Genomic DNA, 27,512 nt, shown 5'->3' with positions numbered 1-27,512 from the left:
TCTTAACCCTCTGAGGCACTCAGAAATTGCTAAGATGCTCCTTCAATAAGCGATCATTGCTTGAGAAGACAGACGTGCAGGAGGAAGTAGCTCTCATCAGTGCTGCCTACCTGCCCTTTCCAAATCCTTTTCCCAGTGGCTGTTAGTTCTCCCTTTTTTGCTCTGAGTCTTGAGAGTTAGATATGTGAGCATTTTCATGACTTTTTGTAACTATAGTAAGAAAACACGTAGATATGAAAAGTAATTGAGGTTACATTCCAAAGTGAAGCATCAACCAAATTAAACATAAATTGCCTGTTAATGAGCTCACCACAACACTTGTTTATAAGATCTTTTGTAAATTATGAAATCCTTCTTTGCAAGACTGAATTGGTTAAAGTGTTAAATATCCTTCAGATACCCCAGAAATGTCCAGCACTACTTCAGAGGTGACAGTGGGGGAAGAGAGAGAGAGGGAGAGAGAGAGAGGAATTTCAGAAGCAAATCATGATAACTGGCAAAATTTTGAAGTGTGATAAATACTATACATGAATAGTCTGGGTTTTATATTGCTTTAAGAAATCATACTTAAATGCATAGTAATGTAGCATTACATAAAGGAAACACAGTTTTAATTGTTTCTAAAAAACAAGGCAATCAATCCTGGACTCAGTCAATGAGCACTCATATTAGAGGCTCTAAGGTGGAGCATCTTAAAGACAAGTCTTCACCCTCCCTGGACAGTTGACTATAACTTTGCTAGGGTTACAGGATCTGCTAGGGTTACAGGCATCTGCTAGGTTTACAGGCATGTGCTAGGATAGACACCTAGCAGATGCCTATCCTGCATCAGGCCCATAATAAATGCTTAGTGTTTAAGAACTACAAGTAAACTATATAATGTTACTATTTTGATTTAAATCCATATAATATCATCTGTAACTGGAATATAACAACTCCATAAATTTGATTATAGATCAATATCTTTGGATAAATACTTTAGAAGTGAGAATGAATGTCTTAAATTTTTTATCATCCTTTTGGTTTCTGGGCAGCAGTAACCATGCCTCTTCTTCTCATCTAGTGAGACATGAAATGAAAATCTCATATAAACTTATTCACTCCCCGTCTGTACTTAAAGTTAGAAAGAGGCTTAAATAGATAGGTGAGGTGTCTCAACTCAATAACAAGAAGAACCCTCATGAAAAGAAGATAAAAGGGATGAGTGAGAAAAGTGAAGGGAATTAAGAGGTACAAGCTGTCAGTTATAAAATAAATAAGTCACAGGGGTGTAAGGCACAGCATAGGGAATAGAGAAAATAATATTATAATAACTTTGTATGGTACATAATATAAAAAAACTGAATCATTAAGTTGTGCACCTGAAACTAATATAATGCTGTAAGCCAACTCTACTTCATCAAAAGCAGAGAGGGGAGGAAAGGGATTTTATTCACCAAAAAAAAAAAATTATAAACAATTTGCTTTTATATATTACTCTGAATTTACAAATTCAAAGAATTTCAAACTCTCTTCAAAATGATTTGATATAAGGTTTCTCAACTAATAATAAAGCATTACACATGTGTGTGTTTTTTGACCAAATATGTGAAAGAAAATATTTTCTTCACAGGCAAGTTCACAAGCCACAAGATCCTGGGAAGGTGCACCAAGGGTGGGGTTGGGGGAATACTTATCTTTTAACAACGACGTGACAGAAGTCTGTCCTCTCACTGAAAAAGCATAAATATCAATCATGAGTTGCTTTAAGACTGTACATTACCTCTCAGGTCTCTCTTTAGTTTTCTGAGGTCTTTTGGAAAATCTTCAAACTTCATCTGTGAGGTCTGAAGGAGGTCCTGGGGTTCAGGCAGTGGAAACACACACTGTTCCTTTCCAGCATCCTAATCAGTGAGAAGCACAGGATGTTCAAATAATTAAGAAGACTACAACAACATTGACAAAACAGTGACATACACTGTCAAATCGCTAACCAGTGAAGAGCAACACAACATGACTCTCTAAAAACCGTCTGATCTCATCAAAATTGCGCAGATAATAGGAAACAATGTACAACAAAAGGCTTCTGCTATTGTCCTAGGCAGAACGACCACAATAAGTAAGAATAGATTTTGCAAATTATTACATATACAGTGTCAAATAAAATTAATTCCAGTAAATCCACATATTTAGATGAGAATATTTAGAATCAAAGGTGAAATTCTGTGTTTCACGTTACTTTAGCTTAATAGCACAGAAGACCTTGTGTTCCCCACTGTTCCAACCTAATCTCCAAGTGGAAGCACAGCTGTTTCAGGGTGGAGTCTCAACTGTGTACACTTTCCTGTTTTCACCCTCCTCGATCAGAAGTTAGCTCATTATTTTTTATGTTTTATTTTTAAAAGTATAACTACCATCTAAACTGAGAAGGCCAACTCTCTCCAGCATTTCTGCACAGCTGAACCAACAGGTACCACTCCAACAGTGAGTCTGACTGAGGCTTGTTAGTATGTACATGAAGAAAATTTAAAAGTTAAGTATTATTTCAAGTAAGCTGGAGCTTTAAAAATTGCAAAGACATATTATAAATCATGTTAGCAATTGAGATGTAGAAATCAACATCCAGGTAGCTATAAATAATACAAAATGTGTGTAGTTCTAAAGAAAAAAGTAAAATTGTTTCATATCTAACAAAGAAGAAGCTGTTCACCTTCTTCCTGGCACATTTAGAGACATTAATTTTTTTTTTATTGCTGAAAATCTGGATGTGTGAAACCTAATACATATTTTTAAAACACCCTCTGTAATACAAGCTTTGTTTTCTATAATATTCAATCAGCCAGGACTATTTCCCCCATTGATAAAAAGAGCAACATGGCTTTATAATCGTTTGACATGACATGATAATATATCTATTAGATTACCCATATGGTAATATATTCTGTACTACTAACATATCTGTATACAATATATGTACAGCTATGGTAATAAAAGTGATATATTTTTAAGAAACAGGATTGTTGGTAAAATGATTTAAGCGACTTGACTTCCTTTGTCTTTCCTAACTTGTAAATCAGTTAACTGATTAGCAATACCTGAATCAATTAACAAAACATGTATTAAATGCCTGCTGATAGGCACGCTGAGCAAAAATTAATTCCGAGTGATTGGAGTAACAGCTCCATCCACGTGGGTATACAAATAGGACTAACTATATACATATATAACTATATAAATATAGTTACATGTGTTTTATAGAGAAAGAATGAAATCAGAAAGACTTTGCATAGCTGTTGTGAAATTATACAAAAATCTTGTTTCTTGCTTCATTACTTTTTATTCAGATTACTTCTTAATTATTTAAATTAATGAAATTTAACTTATTGGAGGATTGAATAAGATATATTTACCAATACAAAAGAATCCTTCATTCATATACAGTTATGATTCTCAGACTCTGTTTCAGATCCATTTTAATGAGTAACATTTACAAAAACTATTGTTTCAATCCAAAAATCAGTTGTTAAAAACTATTCAAGAGCTAGCATATGTTTAGAAGAAAGTTTTTGTTTTTAAAGAAATGTGGTTTATCAGGTTGAAATGTGGAGATTCCTATGAAAATGTGTATCATACAGATAAACAGCATTTGAACAAATATAACCATAAAAAATCACAAAAATTACATGCTCTTGGTGTCCTAAGCAAGGATGATGTCTTCCCCAATTTTGGGAAAGCACAGTGTGTGGCATTTCATAGAAGCCCGATGAAAGCCAAGTTAAGAGGTAAAAGACAATGCACAAAACACGTTTATCCTCACATTATTCATGACACGTGCGCACAGAAGATACTGCATTTTTTCAAATGGAAAGAGCCCACCCATAGCCTGGATGCCATCTACAGGGTCCTATGATGTGCTCACTGCTCAGTTTCGTCCAGAGACTTGTCATTTTCCTTGTCTTTGGAGGACCGGCCATGCGTCTCCATTTTTTCCAGTTCATCTGATTGTGCTCTGAGGAAAAACAAAAGCCAAGTGGTTGTTAGATAATCATGATTTTAAATACAGGAAAACTCTGTGTATTTTGGTATTTTCAGCATCTATTTGAGGTAAAGCTTGACTTAATTCATGACACATTTTAAAATGTTTAAATATGTTTAATGCAAACTAGATCATCTCCAAATCTCCTAATTGCTATTCGCTATTAGTCATGCACCAAAAAAAATATATTTTTATTTATTCCAGCATGCTTTAAAACAGTACAGTTTTCCTCCCTTGTTTTTAGGTATTTATAATGCTCTCTGGAATGCAAGACTTTTATTTTAAAGTGGTATTTCTCTCAGAAAGTAATCAAGTTAAATTTGAAAGTAATTTGATCCTAAAGGTGTTATAACTTTTTTAAAGAAATAAATATGTATTTAACTATTGCAATCATTGTTTCTGCCTCTTTGTTTTGGGAAAAGAAAAGTACAATTTAATTATTAAGTCATGGAACAAAAATAGAAGATTTAGATTATTCCAAATTTTTTCATCACAAAAATGCTCCAGGCTTCTTTTCTTTCTAACTGTCCTCTTTCACCCTTTAAAACCCAAGCTAAAAATTTGTTGCTCTAAGTTTGGTTCTTTATAGGAGAGGATCCTCTGCATTTTAACATAAGGCAGAATATTTTACAGGTTTCAAAAAACACAAAATTTATTCTTAATACAGAATTTAGATGATTTTTATTTTCAGTCTTATCTCTATAATTCACAAAGATGTTTGAAAACAGTCAAAATCCTACATTTTCTAAGTGCGTTAAGAAGTCTGAGTCAACCACCATATCTTGGGTTTGAGTCTAGTCCTCAGAGTTAAAATCCCTTCAACATTTTCTGTTGTTTAAACATAAGGCAGCTCAGCCATAAAGTGCTGTAAATGATAGAACCTGAGAGATTTCTAATAAAGCTATTTTGTGTTTTGTGTTCACTGACTGATTTGAAATGCAGGCTTTTCTGTTGATAGGATTACCCAGCAAAGACTAGCTCCTCAAAGGAAACTTCTTTCAGCAGGGAAAGATTTGATGACAGACCAATAGATCTTCTGAGGGCTTGATCCATTTGGCTTTTGGAATGTAATGCAACAAAAGATACATAGAATTAAACAAGATGGTTTGACTTCAGTATAACTTCCTAAAAAGCCTGCCTTGCCCACCTTGATCCTCATTATAACAAGTCTCTGTCCACAATAACAGAGAACCTTATATTCTGTTCTGTGCTTACTACAATGTCTTACTGGTGCTACACATGTATGCCTACTTCTTCTACTGACTGGAGCTTATTGGAGAGAAGGGCTATGTCCTGTGTATCTCTGTGGTCCTAGTGACCAGTATGATTCATGGTACAGTCAGCCCTCTGTATCCGCGGGGTCTGCATTTGTGGATTCAACCGAACACAGATCCAAAATACTCAGGGCAAAAAATTTCATAAAGTTCCAAAAAGCAAACTTGAATTTGTTGTGCTCCAGCTACAATTTACATAGCATTTATGTTGTATTAGAAATTATAAGTAATCAAGAGGTGATTTCAAGTATACAGGAGGATGTGTGTGGGTTATACGCAAATTACAAACAATTTTATTTAAGGGATTGAGTATCTGGGGATTTGAGTAGCAATTCCATGCAGATACCAAGGAATGACTGTATGTAGTTAGAAGTCAGTAATTTTTTTAAAGACAGAAAAATTAGATCACTAATTGAATAGGAAAAAAGAAAGCCTCCATGTCCTGGGAGAAGAGAGAGGTTAAAGGAGGAAAGTTAATGACAAGACAATCAAAATAAGAAATATCGAGGACATAATGATATGCAGATAATGCCAAGTGTTTACCATCATCCTACAGTAAAATGAGGGTCCTTATGAGGTAATTTGAATCCCAAATAGATACTTAGGCATGCCTGAGACAGAGCTGGTCATGTCAAACACTAGGATACAAATAGATTAAGAAATAAGAAGGCTGCGTCCAGCAAAGGTACATGTGAATTCACTCATCTATACATTCACTCAACAAAACGCTCTCATGTACATATCATTCATCTCTAATGCGGGAATACGTATGTGTAGGAAGTTACAAAAATAGAACTAAAACTTAATGTTAATCAAATCTGCAATATCCCGATATTCATTGCTACAGCAATACCAACTGTTTCTTCTTCCCTGACATCTTGGCTTTCTCCTTGCAAGACATGTGGGATCAAGCAAAAGTCAGTAATTTTCTACCTGGTAAAAACCCATTTCTCATTCTTATCAGCAACTATCAACTATGTAAAACTAGTGCTATAAATTCATGCCAGAACTTAGAGGTCATCTGGATACTTTTGGCTTTGTTTGACCTCCAAAGTTAATATAGTCTCAAGTGTTCTCCTCTGGTTCTTGTTTTAAAAAAATGAATTTTAGGGATTATTTATTCATCCACCCATTCAATCAAAAGCTGACTGTTTACCAGGCATTACACTAGGCACTGGAGATTGCAAGATAAATGCTGGGCTTCAGATTCCAGCAAAATCCCACCTCACAAAATACCCAGTTACTCATAATATCACTCTTATTTGCTCAAACCTTCTATAGTGATCTTCTTCCTCTGCTTTTTAAAACTGTATATAACCCTCTATGAAGAGGATGTTGGTGATCTCACTGCCATACCAGTGGTGATGAGAGTTACTTATTGAAATAGGTTCATTTTTCCTTATGGCCAAAGCTATGTGGAAAGTAGCTACACACTAACACATCCATTACCAACATAATGGAACTTCCAAGTTCTAAACATTTAAATAACAAACCTTCCATCTCCAAATCTCCCTCACAAACTTTCTAAGATTAAATAATTTCAGGCTCCAGGACAGGGCTTATCTTTTGGTTACTTCCTTTCTTTTACTGTTCACCCCTTCCCACCCCCACCCCAATTATCTGCAGAAGGTTTCTTTCAGAACATCCTTTTCTCAGGGTTTCCTGTTTGCCTGTGAATGAGCTAGAGCCCTGCTGCTAAGTCGGAGGCTTTCACTGGTTACCAAAGATTCATCCCACCCAACACCCAGACACGCTATTCACCCAAACACTGGCTGGAATGGATCCAGATTCCTGGCTGTCATCTCTGGTTTCACCAAGTATTTTGACCTCCACTGCCCTAAACCCACAGCACCCTGACACTGAACCCTGCTATTTGAACTCCTGAGAGAAACTGTACCTTTCCCAGAAGGGGGTTGGGGAGCAGGGGTGGAGAGGGAGGGGAGGATGTTGAGAGGGATGGATGCACAGTTCTGTGGCTGAGTCTGTTAATGACACCCAGCAGGTGTCTCTCCATTGCTGTTCCAGAGAACGCGGACTTGGATCCCTGAGAGTCCGTAAGTACTGCTGCATGGGCCGTCCACCTTGACACTCACGGTGCTAGACAAATATTCTTAGAAGTTATGTTGTTGACATACTGTTTCATCTTAACAGTGATCCCCATACTTATTCCATCATGAAACATGATTGTGTGTGAGAGAGAGAAAAAGAGAAAGACAGAGACAGAGAGAGAACATGACAGTAACACTCCCAAGTACCCAGTGCTCTAAGGGATACGGGTAAAAATACTGTGCCAGGCCAGCCTTTTACCAGTTCCTTAATTCAGTTTCTACAATGTTCATACTATTTTTATTCTAACTCTAATCTTTAAATCTTTGCCTCTCTCCTCAGACACTGCCATGCCTCTCACTCTTAGGCTTGCCTCCTAATACTGTCCCCTTTGGTGACAGTACAATACCCTCTGTCCTGGAATTCCTCCCACCCCTCTGCAGACCTCCTCAGTCTTCACTGCCCAGGCTGAAGCCCTTGTTTCCATCATAAGCCTTTGTTTTCCCTTCATATCCACAAAGGCAACCAGTTTCTCATCATTTCCAAGATGCATCTTGGACCATATAAAAGTCTAAAAATAAACTCATGTTTTCTTCCCCCAAATATTCAGTGATCCTGATTACTGGAAACTGGAAACTAGTCACCCAGCCACAAAGCTGAAAGTCATGTAAACACCTGTCTCTACTTTGCCTCCGCATCTGATGCATCACTAAGTCTCCAGTTCACTTACTTCCCTCCATTTCCACGGCCGTAATCCTTGTCCAAACTACCTCCTCTCTCAATTTGTCTCCTTTGTTACTGGGGTTAGTCTCCTCATAGCCATCCGAGGCTCTCTCTAATATAAGTCCTACAGGGCACACAGTGTCATTTGTAAAAAATGTGGACCAGAGCATGTACTCTATGTCAATCTACTTATGACTCTGTAATAACTAACTGGCATTCTTAGAATAACACCCTAGACCTTGGGTGCCTACGATGACCGCATGGCTCATCTTCCTCCACCTCCCATCTCAGGTCTTGCTTCTACTTGCTGAACACATTGGTCTTGGTGGCTTTCATTCAGTTCCACAAACATTTCACATTCCTCATTCATAAATGCTGTGCCCTGTGTCTAGAACATTCCCCACGCTTCTCAGCTTCCACAGTACCCACTACCCCATTTCACCTCCAATCTCTCTACCTTGGGGAGGCCTTCCTTACCCTCCACATCCATGCAGAATTCCCCTGGTAATATAACTCCACTGTACAAATTCCCTTTGCCTCACAGCACATGTCAGAACTGTGCATGAATACATAAGGCTTGACTCCCACATTCGAAGGAAAGCTCCATAAGCACAAGGATAATGTCTGTTTTGTCATCATCATAACCAGAGCACATGCCTGGAATAAAGCTGATGGCATAACAATAAATGACTGGAGCTTATTATATAAAAATTCCTGATGTCCTAGCTCCTCATTCAGTCTCACCTTTCCTCTGTTTCTCTCCTTTCTGCAACAGGAGCTGCAGACTACCAGGAGCTGAAGTGGTGGGTTACAGTTCCAGTGGGAGTCTGATTTGGAAGTGGTAAAGGTTAACATACTTGGTGACATCAGTGATGATAGCCAGGAACTGGATTCTGTGCTGGATGGGCTTCACGGGAGAGTGTGCCTGGTCTCAAGGAATAGTTTTCTTTTCTTTATACCGGGTATTAAATGCAGCATCAGCAGCAACCTGGCTCTTTCTGTAATTTACCTCTTTATTTCTCCCTCTTCAGTCCTTTATTCTTTCCTATCTAAACTTGACACTCCTTTCTCCCCCAGTCACTTCCCTGAATCCCTTCACAACCCTCTCTCTACTTGTGCAGCAAAATATCTTGAAGGTACACTGACTTCTTTTCTCATCTCTTGCTTGATTTTTGAATCCCTGTAATCTGGCTTTTGTTCTCACTTAGATCACTCTCACTAAGCCCAAAAATGATCTTCTTAGAGCCAAGAATTTCATTTATAGATAAAGCAAGAGCTCAATTTTACTGGGCCCTTAGTAACAATCAGGTATCCTACAACTTACTCTACATGCATAATGTCACAGACATAGGCATTATTAGGAGCAACAGCATCATCCCCATTTGAACAATAAGAAAGCTGAGTCTTAAGTCCCAACCAGTAAGCACAGGTGCCAAGGTTCAAACAAAGTTGGAGTGGCCCCAAGCCCTCTTCCATCATCTCTTGGTGTCAATGGCCTTACACTGAGGTCCCTTCACAAAGCTCTACTGAGTCTAGACTGCCTCCTGAAGTGGCCCATGTCCTTAAAAACCAACATGGGGCCAAGATGAAGTCACTCCATTGCTGCCAGTCCTTCTTGTGACTAAAAATCCTGGCACTAAGACCACAAACAAACACAGGAAAGCTATGAAAAATGGAGGGAAGGCTGACTGGCCAGGAAGCTGACAATGTGAGGAGTGGTGAAGCTCCCCGGGTTTTCTTTCCCCCATCATCCCTGCTGAGATCCTGGAGAAGCCTGGACCTGGAACCACCAGAAGATAAGGGTTGTAAATAAAGCCTCTCCCTCCCTCTAGCCCAGGGACAGGGAAAGGGATGTCTGGCAGAAAAACCTTGTTCTTAATACTGGCTCTACTCCAGCCAAGACCAAAAGAAAACTGGCCCCTTGTGGAATCAGTGTGGCCACGTTCAGAACTGGAGCTGCAGCCTGACCTGGCAGCGCTGAGGCAAAGGTGGTGAGTGGGAGGAGTGCTACTCAGCAATCTGCCTCCCCCAACCTCCACCTCACAGGGTCTAGGGGGCTAGCAGGTGCTTCCTCCCCACCCTCCGAGCAGCAACGAGGCACAATGAGGTGTCTCAGAGTGGTGATACGGAGCCCTGCAATACAACTAGGACATGGGCAAAGACATAGATGTTTTTATCAAAGAGAATACACAGAAGACAAACACATGAAAAGATGGTCATTTGCCATTAGGAAACTGCAAATTAAAATCACAATGAGATATTACTCTATACCTATCTATTAGAACAGTGAAAACTTTTTAAAATGGTGACAATACCAATGATGTGGCAAAATTAGATACTCATATAGTGCTTCTGAGAATGTTAAAATGGTACAGCCATTATGGAAAATAGTTTGGCAGCTTCTTAAAAATACATTCTAAATATACATTTAATATGCAACACAGTAGATGCAATGCTGGTCACTTATCACAAAGATATGAAAATGTATCCACACACAAAAGTTAATACATATGAATATTTGTAACAGTTTGATTTGTGATAGCTAAAACTTCAACACAACCCAAATGTCCCTCAATGTATGGAACAAGTTTTGGTGCATTCATACCATGGAATACTACTAATCAACAATGGTAAGAAGTGAAGTTTTGATACACTCAACAATTGAATGGATCTCAAGGGAATTAATTCTACTGAGTGATAAAAGGCCAATATCAAAAGGTTACATACTACTATATTACATACTATTTAACACTCTCAAAAATGACAAGAATTACAGAGATGGAAAACACATTTGTGACTGCAAGGAGTCAGGAAAAGGGAAAGTGTGTGAGAGATTTTGCAGAGGAGGAACAATTCTATATCTTGACTGTAGTGATGGTTACACAAATCAACATGTAATAAAACTGCACAGATACATACAGGCATACATGAACGCACACATACATGGGTGCACGGGAACCAGCAAAGTCACAAAAAGCTCTATGGATCATACCAATGTCAATTTCCAGATTTTAACACTGTACTACACTTTTGTAAGTGTTATCATTCAGGAAAACTGGCTGAAGGCTACCTTGGATCTCAGTGTACTAATTATGCTATAATTATTTCAAAATAAATAGTTAAAAGAAAAGAGATCAATGTGGCCAATTGATCATCTGTTCCTTTATGTCCCCAGTGTCCATCCTCTGAATATCCAACGCTGGTTTATGGCCATCTGGTCCAAACACCCAAGCAAGAAGTCTTCTTCCAGTCTCTCCCCTCCACATCCAGTGAGGCAACACTTCCTATCTAGGTCAGCCCCGAAAAAAGTCTCAGAAGCAGATTTCTCCCTCTCCAATCTCACTGCCACTCCAGACTGCTATGGCCACATCCATCTCTGTCAGTCTCAACCCCTACCCAAATCTCATTCCAATTCCCCTATATATTACCTTCCTCCAACTCAGAATTCCTCACCCCAAATACATTTTATAAGAACAGCCCCAAATATTGCCTCACCATGAAGATTACCCCAGGTCCCCCAAGATCAAGAAATTGTGGCCTCTTCAGCAACTATCCTGTTCTTTCCATAGAACTCTATCCTAGCACTTACCACATTAGGCTGTAATTATTTAGTTGTAACCCAGGGAAATACAAACACTCCCAGAAAACTCCTAGGGACTGAACCTGATTGTCAATCGACACAAGGCCAGGCCAGGAAAGAGCAGAAGCTGGTACTGAAAAGCCTTCCTGACCTGTGACCTCCCAGCCTGGTCACACATGCATCCATGGACATGCAAACTCCCTCACACTCAGAGGGGAGACACAGTGGCAGATGATGACCCTTCCGAGGATCTACCCATCCTCAAGCTTCAATCAGCTTAATTTGCACCACTGTTAACCACATTTAGTCTTTATGAAGTAGTTATTTATTTATTTTAGCTTTTCATCTATTATTTTCTATTAAATCTTCCAAAGCCAAAGGTTACTTTCCAAGAAAAATGAAGAAATTAGCTTTGTATCAGACGGCTAATGACTGAACTATGCTGGCATATGCATTCACATGCAGATTTGGAAAAAGTCATAGGTTTATTAAAATAAAGTGAAATATATTATTGTTTCTCATGCAATTCATTCATTCTTCCATTTGCATTCATACTGGATTACGTAAAGTGAATTACATTTGGGATAAAGAGGTAACAAACTGATTAAAAAAATCCTTTATGAAATTTCCAAATCAGTTAATTAAACAATTCACAAAAGACTACTTTACATGGACATGGTGATTAAAGCTTGAAGGGAAATGAGGCAGGGAGGTGGGACAGATGCTGATGCATGGGGCTGTCATCATTGTTCTTACTGGGTGATCACTACAAGGGATCCAAGGAGATCTTACTGACAAGCAGGCATTTGATCCAAGACCTGAAGGAAGGAGGGAGACCACCATGTATGTGTCCAGGGAGGATTCAATGCGAGGGAAGAGCTAATGTCAGGACCTGGGGCAGTAATTTCTCAAGAAAGTAAGGGACAAGCCACACAATGAGAGACTATTTTTAGAAATCATATTTCTGAAAAGAGCCTTTTATCTAGAATACTTAATTTCTAATACATATTTCTCCAAAAGAAGATATACAAATGGCCAACAAGCATATGAAAGAAGCTCAATATCAGGGAAGCGCAATCCAAAACCACAAGGAGATGCCACTTCAGAACCATGAGGCTGACTATCATCAAAAAGACAGACGATGACAGGTGTTGGCTATAATGTAGAGATAAATTGGAACACTCAGAGTCGGCTAGTGGAAATATGTAAAACGGTGCAGCCACTTTGGAAGCAGTCTGGAATTTCTAAAAAGGCCAACAATTGAGTTTCCTTATAACCCAGCCATGACAATCTAAGGTATGCAGCTGTGAGAAATAAAACCTAGATCCCCAAAAAACTGGTTTACAAATGTTCACAGCAAAATTATTCCTAATAGAAAAAAAATACAAATTGTGTGGACACCAGTTCAGGTATCCTGTCTCCATCCTGAGTCGCAGCCCCGCCCCCAGAACACAGGAGCCAATCCGCGCGCTCGCTGCCAGGACAGGCCCCGCCCCAGAGCCCTCCTCGGCCGCGCCCCTCCTTCCGCCTACCGGTCCGCCAGTTGGCAGAAGGCAGTTGGTGTGAGCGGCCGTCGCTTCAGAAGCTCCGCGGCTCCCCCGAGGCGGCAGCTGCTGCGGCGGCTGCGGCGGCGGCGGCGGCGGCGCGGTCCCTCCGGGAGGAGCGGCGTGGGCCAAGCGGCAGCCGCGGAGCGTTAAGCCCAGCGCGGCGGCGGCGGCGGCGGCGGCGGCGGCGGCGGCGGCGGCGGCGGGCGGCGGCCTCGAGGTGGTCCGCCGGCAAGTCTTAGACGTGGGGCCGCGCTCCAGCAGTCTCATCCTCGAGGGCTCCTACCGCGTGGTGTGGTGAGTGTCCGCGCCCCGCGTGCCGGCCGCGCTCGCCCGGCCTCCCGCTCCGCCTCTTTGGCTGCGGCAATGGCGTCGTGCCCGACCCCCACCCTGGCCGGACTGCAGCCGGGCTGCCCGCCGTCCGCGCGCCGGTGATCTCGGGCGGGGCCGGGCCGCTCGGGCCGGGTCGTTACTCGCGGTGCTTCCCGGGCGGTCGTCGATGGCGCGCGGAGTAGGGGAGCGGCGCGGGGGTCGGAGGCCGGGACCCGGGACCGCCGGGACGGGAGCGGCCCCCAGCCCTAGGGTACTTGACTAGCGGCCTTCCCTTGACGTCCCCATAGTGAAGCCGCGAAGTACTTCAGATGCTTGAGGAGGCGACTGCGGTCTGGACAGCGGTTCTCAGCGGCGCGAGTGCACAACCCCGAAGTCATCGTCTTGTTTTCCCCCCTCCCCTGCCTTTTCCGCGGTCGGCTTTGGTTCAGCATCTTCCGTGGTGCCAGGGGTGCTCCCCTGCGCAGGCTCTCTAAAAGGCATGTAGTGGCACCAGTGTGGGTGTGGAATGTCTCCATCTTGAAGTGTTTAAATGGGTTTGGGCATGGTACTGTTCGCGTTTCAGGAAGGGTAAGTCAGCATCGCTGTTGTGACTTATTTAAGGAGTCTCTTGGAGTTGGGCCTAATTTGACTTTTCCCCCCTTTTACCGGGCGTGAGCTCTCATACTGGCATAAAGGCTTTCACAGGTTTTGGCATAATGACTGTGGACTTTCTCTGTTAAAGCTTTAGTGGTCTGTGTGTATGCCGCCCTGACGGAGTTATTGCAGAACCACATGCAGGCGCCCTTGTCTGGCTCGAGATCCCTCAGAAGTGTTCTTGGGATGGGGTTGATGGTGGTTTTTGTTTGTTTTTTGTTGTTAGAACCAACTACCTGTGATATTTTGTGCTCATGCAGATTTGTGGTGTAGGCTTCCTTATGCCTAAACTTTCCTGTGTGTCTTTTGTGTTATATGAAGGAAGCAGACTATGATCACTTCATGTCAGGTATTGTGCTATGTACCTTATCTCATGTTACCTGAACAGCCACCAGCAGAGAGGGAAGGGCAGTGCTAGCTCTATTTTAGATGAGAAAGTGTTTTGAGGTGAAGCCAGTTCTGAAGGTCACACAACTAAAGAGTCAGACTTGAGATTGTAGCCTGAGATCCGGTTTCATTTGCCAGAGTTCTTTTCATTACTCCCTATTTTCCTTAATTAGTGTTATTAATAATTTTGAAATTTTAGCATATTTTACTCCTACAAGCAAATTTATTTCAGAAACGTATTCAAATTTGAATGGTCACAATTTTAGAAATACATAGAGGGAATATTTTACCACGTATGCTAGCTAGGTACAAAGACTAGCTAATATTCTTTAAAAAAATACTTGACTGTTTGCATTCTCTTCAGGAGCAGAGTGCTTCACAGTACACAGTTGTGAAGATTCTCGTGAACTCAGTAGGTTAGGAGATATAAGGAATTAAATTAGGTCAGGCCTAAAAGAAACAAGGTCCTAGAAGGTAACAGAAAGACAGTACTGCCCACAATATCACTTACCTGGAGTAAGTCTGATTGCTGTGCACCTGCTGGTATGTGTGCTAGTCACCAGGTCTCATTGTGATGGGCTTGGAATTGCCCGTCCATCCTTGGGAGCTTAGAAAAACTTAATGCTTTAATGTGTACTGAAAAAGCCTAATTTTATGACATCTCAGTCAAAAGTTTTTTTTTTTAACTGATGAGAATTTTCCCTAGCCTGAAGATGATTTAGATATGGTAACTTTCTATCTCGGCTGTGGGCTTAAGTGACTTAAGTCTCAAATGTCAAGTCCACTTACTGTATTTTTTTTTTCCTTTCTTAAGTAAAATCCAAGTATAAATATTGAAATTAGAATCCTGCGTCTAGATTATAGCTTTTAATCTTCAGGTTGATGATACTTCATATGAGAGTTTAATCTACATTGTGCATTATTACTATTTAGTAAATGTTGGTTAACAATGCTGGGTTTTTGAAGGATTTCTTGATTGAAATATTAATAATATTTGAAGAACTGATATTTTAAAAAGGTTAATGTTTCCAGAAGGACTTAAAATTTTAAGGAAGGAAACAATTTTGTTTAATTTTCTGAATCTTTTCATTAGGAATTTTGCCTTTTCCATGAAAAGTCCTTTCCTAAACATTACATAGGGGATATAAAGAGTGGAGTTTGAATTGAGCCTTTCTTAGTGGTGTGATTTTGATAGAAAGATAATAGGTGTGAGTGACAATCTAAGCTATGGAATCCAATCCTGGAAAAGAACTTAGGTAGCAAATTGTGGAGGACTCTGTAGGCAGAATGGAGTTTGATTTTATATTTGTGTAATGGAGAAGCATCAGAGTTTTTGAAAAGAGGCAGGCACATGATCAGTTTTGAAATTTTGGGAGACTGTAGATCAACACTAGTGGAAATGACAGAAGAAAACTGAGGCTGGGAATCAGCTTGGCTCGTGACCTTCTAAAGGTGAAGTGATGTAGCGGTGTGGAAAATGGAGATGTTAGAGTCAATAATGGGCTTTTGTCAGAGGAGTGGTGGACTTTTCATCATGGCCGGTATGGGAGGCAAAGGATGATGAGGTCTTACAGGGTAAGAGGCTTAAGAGTTGGGATTTGGATTTGGGAGAGATTCTGAGACAGGACCTGGTGATGTGGTATGGGGAAGGTTATTATTTGCAAGGCTTCTAGCTTGGGGACATGGTGGTGCCGTTATTAGGGGAGGAATACTGTAGGCAGAGGAGGTTTGTTAAGGAGAAATAGTTTTGGTTTGGACTTCTTAAGTTTATGATGCAAGTAGGCCCTTTAGGTTGTATCCACAAGGCATCCTGAAAATAAGAGGGACGTAGAATCTGGAGATGGAAGTTTGTGTAAGTGGCAGTCTGGTGTACAGGAACACAGATTGTTATTTGAGGTCATTGGTTAGGTGAAATTGCTTACCTACATTCTGTGTTTCTCTTTTTAGTAAACAATCCATATCATTCAGTATATTTTCAAAGGGTTCATTATCCCAGAGAAGTTAGGAACCGGTGAGACAGAACAGAAAAACCAAAGAAGCCTTAGCAAGCAAGTAGTTTTAAGAGGTGGGCAAGGGAAGAGGAAGCTTAGGACTGGTGAGATGTATAAGACTCAGGGGAAAAGGAAAAAATTGATATGAAAGAGAGAAGTTGAAGCTGTATGTTTCATCATCTAATTAAGATAACCATCTGTGTTGGATAAATTCAGCTTGAAACATTTTCTGAATGTGACTGAGAGGTCGTGGGGCCATCTCCATAGAGATGATAATTGAAAGCTTGAGAGGGGATAAGATGAGAAAAAATGTGTGAGCTGAGCCGAAGGAATGCCTGACTTTAGGTGTCCTTAGTGGGCAAGCTACAGAAGAGGAGGAGGAGGTGTGGTCAGAGACCAGAGACCTGGGAGTCTGCATTGTCGGAGGAGCCGGGGACATAGTGGTCACTAGGGATCGGTCCTGAGGACTGTAGAGAGCAGGGTGCAGCTGGAAGACAAGCTGTTGGATTTGTTGACTTTCAGCTCTCCTCAAAAAAACATACTTTTAACAAAAATTTTGTCATGTTCATATTCCTGATGGTGCAGTATCTGGTCCTGTTAATGTTTCTGTGATTACAGCAGGCAAGTATGAACTACCATTTAGTCAATGTTTTCTGTTTTTTTAAACATATATTCATTAGGCCTCTTAACCACACTGCAGGGGTGGTTCCTTTCGGTAAGCGGGAGTCTGAGACACAGCGAGGTTGCTTAATTTGCCCACAGATGCCCAACTAGGAAGTGGTAGAGCATCTGTGTCTGCTTCCTAAGTGATACTCAGCCAAAGAGTAGAGTTGAGAAAATGCATGCTTTCAATAGCAGAAAATATCTATTGTCTGCTTTTTGCATGGTTTGCTTTTTAGCCTTTTGAAAACCTTTCATGCAAGGTCATTCACTTGAATTCCTTGAGCACCAGTTCTCTGCGAGGACTCACATGGTGCCTGCCCTTCAGTAGCTCTTGTTCCAGACAATGGGATGCAGTTGGGCGGGAACACAAAATGCCCCTGTAGAGTGCTGTGGGTGACAAAGGCCTGAGTCACGTGCGGCTGTCTGTGTCTGGCTTCACAAAGCTTCGCGCTGGGTGTTGGTGTCTGACTGGGAGTTGGCCATGAGACGTGCACTCCGGGTAGAGGAGAGTGCGCACGCTGAGGCACAGAAGTCTGAACAGGTCACAGCCGGCCAGGAAAAGCAGGAGCTGTCTGAGAAGTGAGGCTGTGGGTGGGTCCCTTGGGGAGAAAGCTGGAGTAGAGGCAGCTGGGATGGCTGGGACTGAGTTCTGAGGGGCTTTGTTTCCTAAGCAGTTGGGACTTGATATGGTAGGGGAAGGTCCCTGAAGGATGCCCTTTTTCTGCTGGTTCCTCATCAGATTTTGTGTTTCCCTCTTTGTCTCTCTTTGACTTTCTACCCGCTGTACTTGTCTCTTCTTTCTACCTATTTAGGGCTACTACTCAGCGTGTGTGATTTTTATCCAGTCTCCAGGGGCATTGAAATGTATGTGGGCTTTGTTTCACTTTTTGTTGTTGCATTGATTGGAGGTGTTATTGGCCTCTGGTGTGTTTGTGGTGGAGGCGGACATGCCAAATGACCTGCATGCAGTTTGCAAGCAGCACATTCAGTCCCTACACCAGAGGAGCATCCTGTTTAGATGCCAGTGCTGTTTCCCTCCAGCCCATCATGAAGAAGGGCTGGGTCCTAGTCAGGTCCTGCCTTCCTCTGAGATTCATCTCCTCCATCAACTTGTCCTTATTACTTTCAGCTCTAGCCCTCCCTCCATCCCTCCCTGGGACTGTGCTGGGTATTGGTACCACCTGTTTGAAAGACAGGACCAGCAATGGTATAAACCATCTACAGAGGCTCCTGACCATATTCCTAGTTGTGCTGGTTTAGCTGTTAATAGGACTTTTAATAAAGAATTCTCTTGTATGGTTTTTGGAGCTCAAAGATGGGAGGAGACCATCTTACATGAGCAACAGAAAACCCAGAGTTTCTGAACAGTTTTGAGTGCAAGTAAAATGCAAAGAAAATTCATTTTGATATTAGTAACATCCCTAATAATGTGCTCCTGGTGGTTAGCGATAATGTATATGCTATTCTGATGAATTTAATTTGTATGTTTTCAGTTCTCAATTATTAATAAAAGTGCTTTAATGAAAAGCATCCTAGTTGAGGTTTCCAGGAACTATGTATAGTTTATTCCTCACCTTGTTCACAGTTATGTAGCTGTTAAGTAAAAATCACATGATTCCCCAAAAAACATCTCAAGCTACCCCCACACATCCAGCCTGCTCTGCCCACCCACCTGCCTGACCCTGAGATACTGTTTCTTCCTTTTTGCTTGTCTTTTCTCTTTCACTTCTTGAGGCTCCCATACATTAGAAAGCCAACAGGATAGATGGTCTCCAGGGTCTCTCAGATGCTCGGTCTTAGGGCAGGCTCTGGGCTCTGAACCCATCTGTGGCTGGTAGGAGCTGGGGCTGGGGTGTAGAGGTGAGGTCTGCGTGGACTTCACCATGACGAGGTAACATTAGTTGCAAGCTTGCCTTTGGTGCTATGGTTTCAGAGTCATTTTCATCCTCACCTTTGAGGTATTATTTTTTTTTTCACTGCACAGATGAGGAAACCAGGCATCAGGTGACTTGTCCAGGGTTCATAGACAATAACTGCATAGTAGAACTGGGATTTGTCTGGACCTCAAAACCTGTCATTATTCTTTTTTTTCCTAAAGTACTGTAGACTTTCCTCTCTTGTCACAAGTTACCTGGAAACATGCTTTTTCCAGCCTGGGTTCCTGAATGTACTGGCACCAAAGTATAACATGATGATTGTCATGGCAAACTTGTGCCTGTTGTGGGGTTGGAAGAGGGAGGAAGCAGAAACTTGGAAGGGGTGAGGAAGGTAGGGTCAAAGCAGCTTCATTTTTATCAGAAGTGTGTTTATCAGTGTTGATCCTTCTCGCTCTTCCTACGTACCTCCACCAGTTGCTTGATTTTCATTCATTTAGTAATGTTACTGAGCGTGTGCCTGACCTGTGTGCTAAGCAGTAGGATTGAAGTGGTTTTTTCCTTTTGAGTGTTTACAGTCTAACAGGAAAGTAATCACATTTATTGAATGATGAGGTGCAGAGTGCTACCCTTTATACCCTTAAAAATGGAGCAAAGCTTTGAGGACTAGTCTGGGCTGGTTTCCTGGAGGAAGTGCTGTCTAAGCTGGGACCTGGAGAATGACTTAGAGCTAGCTGGGTGAAAGATAGGGGAGGGTGCTAAAGTGTTTCAGGCACTACTTGTGGCAAATAGGTTGTAGAAATTGGGGAGTTTGTGATTAAGATCCAGGAATATTTCTCATGGTGTTGCATAGACAGAAGGAGCAGTTAAAGCTTCAGGTATGGATGTAAAACTAGATCATAGGAACTAAAAGATGGTAGGAAGATAGGAACTAAAAACTAGATCAAGGCAGCAATTCCCCACCCTCTATACATTTACAGAATCTTCTTGCACCCTGCATCTCTGCACAGCTGTTTTTTTGTTTCTTCTCTTTTCACTTTCACCACATCCCCATGCACTTGCAGAAGAGAGCTGACCCTCACTTCCCAGAGTTATGTGTCTTCAGAGCACTCTGACTCCTGGGGGAGAGAATCTGATCCAGCTTGGGCTAGTTTCCACCACTGGTCTGTGCAGTGAGGCCCAGGTGGAGTCATCTGATAAGGCTTAGCCTCTCTAAGGTGGCACAGTGACGTGGGGATGGTATTGTGGTGTCTCCCACTGACCTCTGACACTTACCAGGGTAGCTCTTGGTGTTGCTTCCCTGGCTCTTCTTGTGCTGGGCTGAGGCCTGCTGATGGGGGCTGGTGGGGAGGAGAAGAGGGGAGGGCAATGTCATTTAGGCAGGAGAGCGGCTTTGGGCTGCTTTTTGGGTGCTTCTGCTTTCCTGTCTCTGGCAGTATGAGGGTGGCAGCCAAACTGGGTGGCATTCTTTACAACATATTTAATATTTGATACATATCTTACATGTGAGTTATACAGCCTAACAGTAAACACCCAAGAACCCACCACCCACTGACTGACTTCCAGATTCAGAGGCCCATGTCCTGATCTCTGGCTGGGAGTCTGTAGAGTAGAGGGGGAAAGAGCATGGGCTCTGGGCACCTGTATGTGACCTGAGATTGTTTTTTTCTCCTGTAGAGTGGGGGTAGCAATACCCACCTCAGGGTTGGGAGGATAGAATAAAACACATAGGTGAGCACTGAGCCCTTGGCCTCGGGTTAGTGCTCTAGTTGTTACTCCCTGGAATTGAGCAGGCCTGGTGAGACCAGTGTCCTCCCTCCCCTCAGTCTCTTGGACATCATCCTGGAGTGTGAAGCAGAGTCCGCACAAGTGAGAGTGTTAGACTTGGGTCACACGGTTGTGTGGTCTAGGGCAACATGCTCTCCTGGTGAGATTTATCACTTAGAGAATCTTCTCTGCCTGGCCCTGGTCCATGTTCCCACCCACCCTAAGGAATGCTGCAGGTGATGTAGAAGACAGACTGATAAGGGAATAGATTACTGTGTCACTTGGTGAAAACACTGATACGAGATAATTCTGGACAGAGCCACTAACTCCACCTGGGCTTCCCAGTTTGTAATTCAGCAAGTGGTGTCGGTATGCACTAGGACACATACTAGTTGTTCAGCTACTGCAGTGAATAGAACACCTATTCCCCAGGCAGCTCATGGACAGTGGATGCCTGGCTTAGAGTGAGCCCATTCCATAGGTTGTTGTTTGGTTTTGCTTATATTTTCCTTTACTGTGCAAAAGCTTGTAAGTTTAATTAGGTCCCATTAGTTTGTTTTTGCTTTTATTTCTATTTCTTGAGTAGACTGCCCTAGGAGAACATTGCCGAGATATATGTGAGATAATGTTTTGCCTTGTTTTCTTCTAGGAGATTTATTATGTCTTGTCTTATGTTTAAATCTTTAATCGATTTTGAGTTTACTTTTGTATATGGTGTGAGGGAGTATTCCCACTTCACTGATTTACATGCTGCTGTTCAGTTTTCCCAACAGCATTTGCTGAAGAGACTGGCTTTATTCCATTGTATGTTCTTGCCTCCTTTGTCAAAGATTAATTCACCAAAAGTTTGTGGGTTCATTTCTGGGCTCTCCATTCTGTTCCATTGGTCGGTAGGTCTGTTTTGGTACCAATGCCATGCTGTTTTGATGACTGTAGCTCTGTATTATTGTCTGAAGTCAGGGAGGGTTATTCTCCAGCCTCATTCTTTTTCTTCAGTACTGCTGTGGCAATTCTGGGTCTTTTGTGATTCCATATACATTTTATTATGATTTGTTCTAGTTCTGTAAAATATGCCCTGGGTAATTTGATTGAGGTTGCATTAAATCTGTATGTTGCCTCAGGCAGTATGACCACTTTAACAATTTTGATTCTTCCAATCCAGGAACATGGGATATCTTTCTATTTTTTTAAAGTATTCTTTAATTTCCTTAATCAATGTTTTCTAGTTCTCCACGTATAAGTCTTTCGCCTCCTTGGTTAGATTTCTTCCTAGGTATTTTATTACTTTGGGTGCTGTTTAAAAAGGCACTGTTTCTTTACTTTCTTTTCCTGTTGATTCATTCTTAGTGTAAATAAGTGCAACTGATTTTTGTACATTAATGTTGTATCCTGCTACCTTGCTAAATTCTTTGATTAGTTCTGGTAGTTTTGTGTGGAACTTATAGGTTTTTCTATATATAATATCATGTCATCTGCATATAGTGACAATTTTACCTCTTCTTTTCCAATTTGGATCCCTTTTATTTCTTTTTTCTTGCTTGATTACTGTGGCTAGGAATTCCAAGACTATGTTGAATAGGAATGGTGAGAGTGGACAACTTTGATGGTCACAGATTTTAGTGGGAAAGTTTTTAGTTTTTTACCATTGTGTACTAAGCTGACTGTGGGTTTGTCATAAATAGTTTTTATTATATTCATATCTGTTCCCTGTATACCCACTTTGGTAAGAGTTTTTATCATAAATGTGTGTTGAATTTTATCAAATGCTTTTCCTGTACCTATTGAGATGATCATGTGGTTTTTGTCCTGTCTCTTGTTGATGTGGTGTATTATATTGATGGATTTGCTTATGTTGAGCCATCCTTGAGTTCCTGAAATGAGTCCAACTTGCTCATGGTGTATGATCTTTTTTATGGGCTGTTAGATTCTGTTTGCTAATATTTTGTTGAGGGTTTTTGCATCTATGTTCATTGATATTGGTCTGTGATTTTCTTTTTTGATAGTTTCTTTGCCTGGTTTTGATATCAGGGTGATGGTGGCTTCATAGAATGAGTTTGTAGAAACTCATAGAAAAAGTACTCTCTGTTTTTCAGTCTTCTGGAAGAGTTTGAGAATGACTGAGTTCTTCTTTGTATGTTTGGTAGAATTCCCCAGTGAAGCCATCTGGTCTGGACTTTATTTGTAAGGAGGTTTTTTATTGCTAATTTGACTTCATTCAGGCCCTGCTGGCTCCCAGAGCTAGGAAGTCTGGAGGTGTCCCCTCAAGAACAGTCACAAACAACAGGGCTTCAGATAAGTGTAAAAGCTCCTTTCTGGGAAATGTCAGTGAGCTGTATGTAACAAGGCAGACTGAGAGTGTAGTGATGGCACCCCCAGCCTACCTTCCCTGAGAGCACCTCAGTAGTCTCCTGATGTGTGCCAAACCTGAAGCCTGCCTCCAAGTCCAAAACGCTAAGGCTAGAAAGTAGGCCTTTTTTCACATAAAGGCTGGGGGTGTGTCTCAGTCTAATGTGCAGTGCCTTGAAAGTAGTAGCCTGCCAAGAAGTGTCTCTCCAACTGTTACAGTCCTATGGGAGTGAGACATGTGGTCAGTCCTGGCCGCCAGAGCCAGTTGATCTAGGAGCAACCCCTGAGTGGAAGCCATGAAAGCTGGGTCACCAGTGTGTAGACATTCCCTGCTTGGAGATACTGGCACTCTCGAGCCCCTCAGAGGGACAGTGCGAAGATGGCTGGAGTGAGGCAGTGAGAGAGTACAAAGATGACACCTCCTGAATAAAGGGGAGCAGAAGAAAAAAAGAAGAATGAAATATAGCAAGACAGAGGGAGAGCGGGGAAGATGGCATCTGCTGGCTGGAGCATAAAGTTGACACCATAAGGGAAGGGAAGAAAAAATAGATGGGACCTGCTGGTTTTATTAAGGCAGAGGGAGAGCAGGAGGATGGTACCCATCAACCTCAGTCCCTGGGGAGGAGCCCAGCAGCCCCTGCCCCTCAGACCAGTGCTTCAAAATTAGGAAATGATTCTCTTTCACTTGAGGTCTGGGTGCTTTGCAAATGGCTGCTTCTGCACTTGGCCCTGGGACCAAGAGCACAGGCCCTTTAAGAGTGGTTCCTGAATTTACCACAGCCCAGTGGGTCTCACAGGCATGTACCCTGAGGGTCTTCTAAGTTCGTTGCTTTGGGGGTATCTGTCAGTTGTCAGTGTTCAAAGTTTGAGTTCCCACTGTGGGGGTACAAACTGTTCACACCTCAGGGAGAAGTTCCATGTTCTGAGTTCCCTCCTGAGTGTGCCTGTGCACACCAGGGGTGGGGTTTCTGGTGAAACCGTGCCTCAGCCTTTCCCTCCTGCTTTGATGTGGCTCCCCTCTTGTTTGCCTGATGTGAAGGGGTTGATCCACCATTTGTTAGGCTTTTCCAGAGGAAATTGTTCCACATGTAGCTGCAGATTTGGTGTGTTGTGGGAAGAGGTGAGTTCAGTATGTTTCCATGGCACCACCTTGAACTGAAACCTATTGTATATGTTTTAATATTTGGCTTTCAATTGCTCAGGTCACTGCTAGTATATGGAAGTATGATTAATGCTGTGTATTCATGTTTATGTATGGATCTTCTATCCTGGGATCTTGCTAAAGCCGTTTATTATAATTTATTATGAGTTTTCTTATAGATTCTTTGGAGTTTTCTCCATAGACAATAATGTCATCTGTAAATAATGATGATTATATTTCTTCTTTTCTAGTCGGTGTGCTTTATTTCCTTTCTTGCTGCACTGCGCTACCTAGAACCTGTAGTGCTAAGTTGCAAACTGACAGAAGAGAGCAGACATCCTAACATTGTTTTTGAACTCGGGAAAAGAGTTCATTCTTTCACCATTATGATGTGGGATGTGGGTGTTTTGCAGATGTTCTTTGTTAGGTTGAGGTAGTGACCTTCTACTCCTAGTTTCTGAGCATTTTTTATATAAATGGGTGTTCAATTTTGTTTAATACTTTTTCTGTATTAATTGATGTGACTGCATGGGTTCTCTTCTTTAGATTCTTCATAGGGTAGATTACACTGTTGGTTTTTGACTATTGAACCAGGCTTGCATTCCTTGAATAAATTCCACTTGGTGATCATCTATTCATGTGGATTCTTATGGCAGGTATTCTTGTGGATTTCTTGCTGTAGGCTAAATTATGGTTCCCTGAAGGGGTCCATGTCTAATCACTTCTATGACAATGTGTGAATGTTAACTTGTATGGCAGAAGGGATTTTGCAGAAGTAACTAAGTTAAAAATCTTGAGATACGGTTATTATAAATTTTCTGGGTTTGCTTAATATAAAAGGAAGGACACAGGAACTGAGTCAGAGAGACCATGAGATGATAGAAGGCAGAGACTAATGTGATGCACTTTGAAGATGAAATAAGGGACCAACTGCAAGGAAGGCAGGCATTCTCTGGAAGCCAGAAAGGGAAAGGGAAACAGATTCTCCTGTAAGGCCTTAAAAGGAAGCAGCCCTGCTGACACCTTGACTGATATCAGAATATTGACCTGCAAAACATTACTGTAATAAATTTGAGATATTTTAGCTACTAAATAGTAATTTGTAATTTAATGATACAGTTTGTAATTTGTAATACTTTATAATAATTTGTCATAACAGCCAGAGAAAATGAACACACTTCTATTTTGTTTAGAATTTGTGAAGGTGTGTATCCATATTCCTGGGGACATCTGTCTGAAATTTTCTTTTTTAAGCTGTCATTGTCGGGTTTTGGTGTTACGTTGGCTGGCCTCGTAAAATAAATTGGAACATAATCACTTTGCTTCTACTTGCTGGAACAGATTTTGTGGCATTCATATTATTCTTTATAAATGTTTGTGGTTTTCAAGGAATTTACCCATTTCATGTTTCTTTTCTGTGTGTGTGTGTGTGTGTAATTTTTTTTTTTGAAGTGTAGCCAGTTTATAGTGTTGTGTCAGTTTCTGGTGTACAGTGTAATGCTTTAGTCATAAGTGAACATACATATATTTGCTTTCATATTCTATTTCATTAAAGGTTACTGCAAGATGTTGAATATAGTTTCCTGTGCTATACAGTATAAACCTGTTGTTTATCTATTTTATAGATAGTAGTTAGTATCTGCAAATCTCAAACTCCCAATTTATCCCTTCCCACTCCCTTCCCCTCTGATAACCATATGTTTGTTTGCTCTGTCTGTGAGTCTGTTTCTGTTTTGTAAATAAGTCCATTTGTGTCTTTTCCTTTAGATTCCACATTTAAGTGATATCATATGGTATTTATATTTCACTTTCTGGTGAACTTCACTTAGAGTGTCCATCTCCAAGTCTATCCATGTTGTTGCAAATGGCATTATTTTATACTTGTTTATAGCTTGAACATATTCCATTGTGTAAATGTACCACAACTTACTTATCCAGTCATCTGTCGATAGACATTTAGGTTGTTTCCATGTCTTGGCTATTGTAAATAGTGCTGCTATGAATGTTGGGGTGCATGTAACTTTTCCAATTAGAGTTTTCTCTGGATATATGCACAAGAATGGAATTGCTGGATCATAGGGTAAGTCTTTTTAGGACTCTCCACTCTATTTTCCATAATGGCTGCACCAAACTACATTCCCACCAACAGTGTAGGGGCGTTCCATTACAGGAGGAACTGTTTCATATGCAAATACAAATCTATGTCAACACTAGTCCACACACGGGTTCAGCCGTGGATGGGAAGGGAACAAATCGTAATTGTGGGGCACCTTAACAAATTCAGTAGCCCCTAAGGCCACAGCAAGATGAGTCGTCCTCCCTCATCTGGACAAGATGCTCCCGTACAGAAATCCCACAAGTCCCACAGCGATGCTGACTGTCATTCCCCTTTTACACACCTTTAACAGGCACCCTGTGAACTTCCTCTCAGCCCATTCCACTTGTGTCCTTGGGATTAAGAGGGAGCTGCCTCCACCACTCCCCACATTGCAGTAATCCCAAGAGGCTAGAAGAGGCTCCCTCTACATTGGTGCAGAGAGGCAAAAAGCCCTGTCTCTCAGGCCAAGTCTTCCCCTCTTGTCAGGACACCCAGACAGGACACCCTGGCCTATCATCTGGCCATCTCAGAGAAGCAGACTGAAACTCTCCAAGGACAAGGGCTGCCTCCAGGCTCCATTCTAGAGAGCTGGTTCGTGTCCAGAGGGCTGAAAGGAATGAAAGTAGCTGTCCATCCCTAGTTTGCTCACGGATGCAGATGATGATGGGATGCCCCACAGGCCCGTGGCCAATCAGGCTCGAGGGAAAAGGACGATGCCAGGGGTCCCTGGGGAAAGAGAGCCACAGGCTCCCAGGAGCAGTGTGAGGACCCCGTGTCAATGCGGAGGAAGGTCTAGTCAGCCCCCTGTGGATCCGTAGCTCCTGGGACCTCCTCAGCCTCCTTCTCAGGACCCCTATCTGTAGAGCAGCGCAGACATGAATAAGACTACAGTGGTCTGAGATCATTTCCAAACAAAACTATCATTTTTCACATTTTACATACATCACCCCAAGGTGCTGCTCCCACCCACAGCCACCCAGACCCACCTCCCCCAGCCTCTAAGTCCCCCACCCCACTCCACCCTGGCCCTGGGGTCAGCACTGAATGAGGAGGAGCCCCTAAGTTCCCCTGGGTCCCCCTGGGGGCTGGCAGTGGAG

The 27,512-nt window shown here is 41.9% G+C and overlaps 1 protein-coding gene and 1 pseudogene across 1 annotated transcript in view; one reads left to right on the top strand and one right to left on the bottom strand.

The window, feature by feature from the left end:
• LOC140699200 (formin-2-like) overlaps positions 1 to 13,205 on the bottom strand; it is a 79,266-nt gene extending 66,061 nt beyond the window's left edge. Inside the window, exons 1-3 of the mRNA XM_072970930.1 lie at positions 13,171 to 13,205; positions 3,797 to 3,988; positions 1,763 to 1,883 (exon numbers count right to left, since the gene is read on the bottom strand). Of these exons, the coding sequence (XP_072827031.1) occupies positions 1,763 to 1,883; positions 3,797 to 3,859 (184 nt within the window). The 5' untranslated portion in view covers positions 3,860 to 3,988; positions 13,171 to 13,205. The remainder of the gene's footprint in view (positions 1 to 1,762; positions 1,884 to 3,796; positions 3,989 to 13,170) is intronic.
• Positions 13,206 to 13,398: 193 nt separating this feature from the next.
• The window catches only part of LOC102526939 (cyclic AMP-dependent transcription factor ATF-5 pseudogene), an 82,080-nt pseudogene continuing 67,966 nt past the window's right edge, over positions 13,399 to 27,512 (top strand).

Source organism: Vicugna pacos, chromosome 11 (genome assembly GCF_048564905.1).
Source record: "Vicugna pacos chromosome 11, VicPac4, whole genome shotgun sequence".
In the NCBI taxonomy this organism is placed as follows: domain Eukaryota; kingdom Metazoa; phylum Chordata; class Mammalia; order Artiodactyla; family Camelidae; genus Vicugna; species Vicugna pacos.
This window is presented reverse-complemented; position numbering and strand designations above follow the sequence as displayed.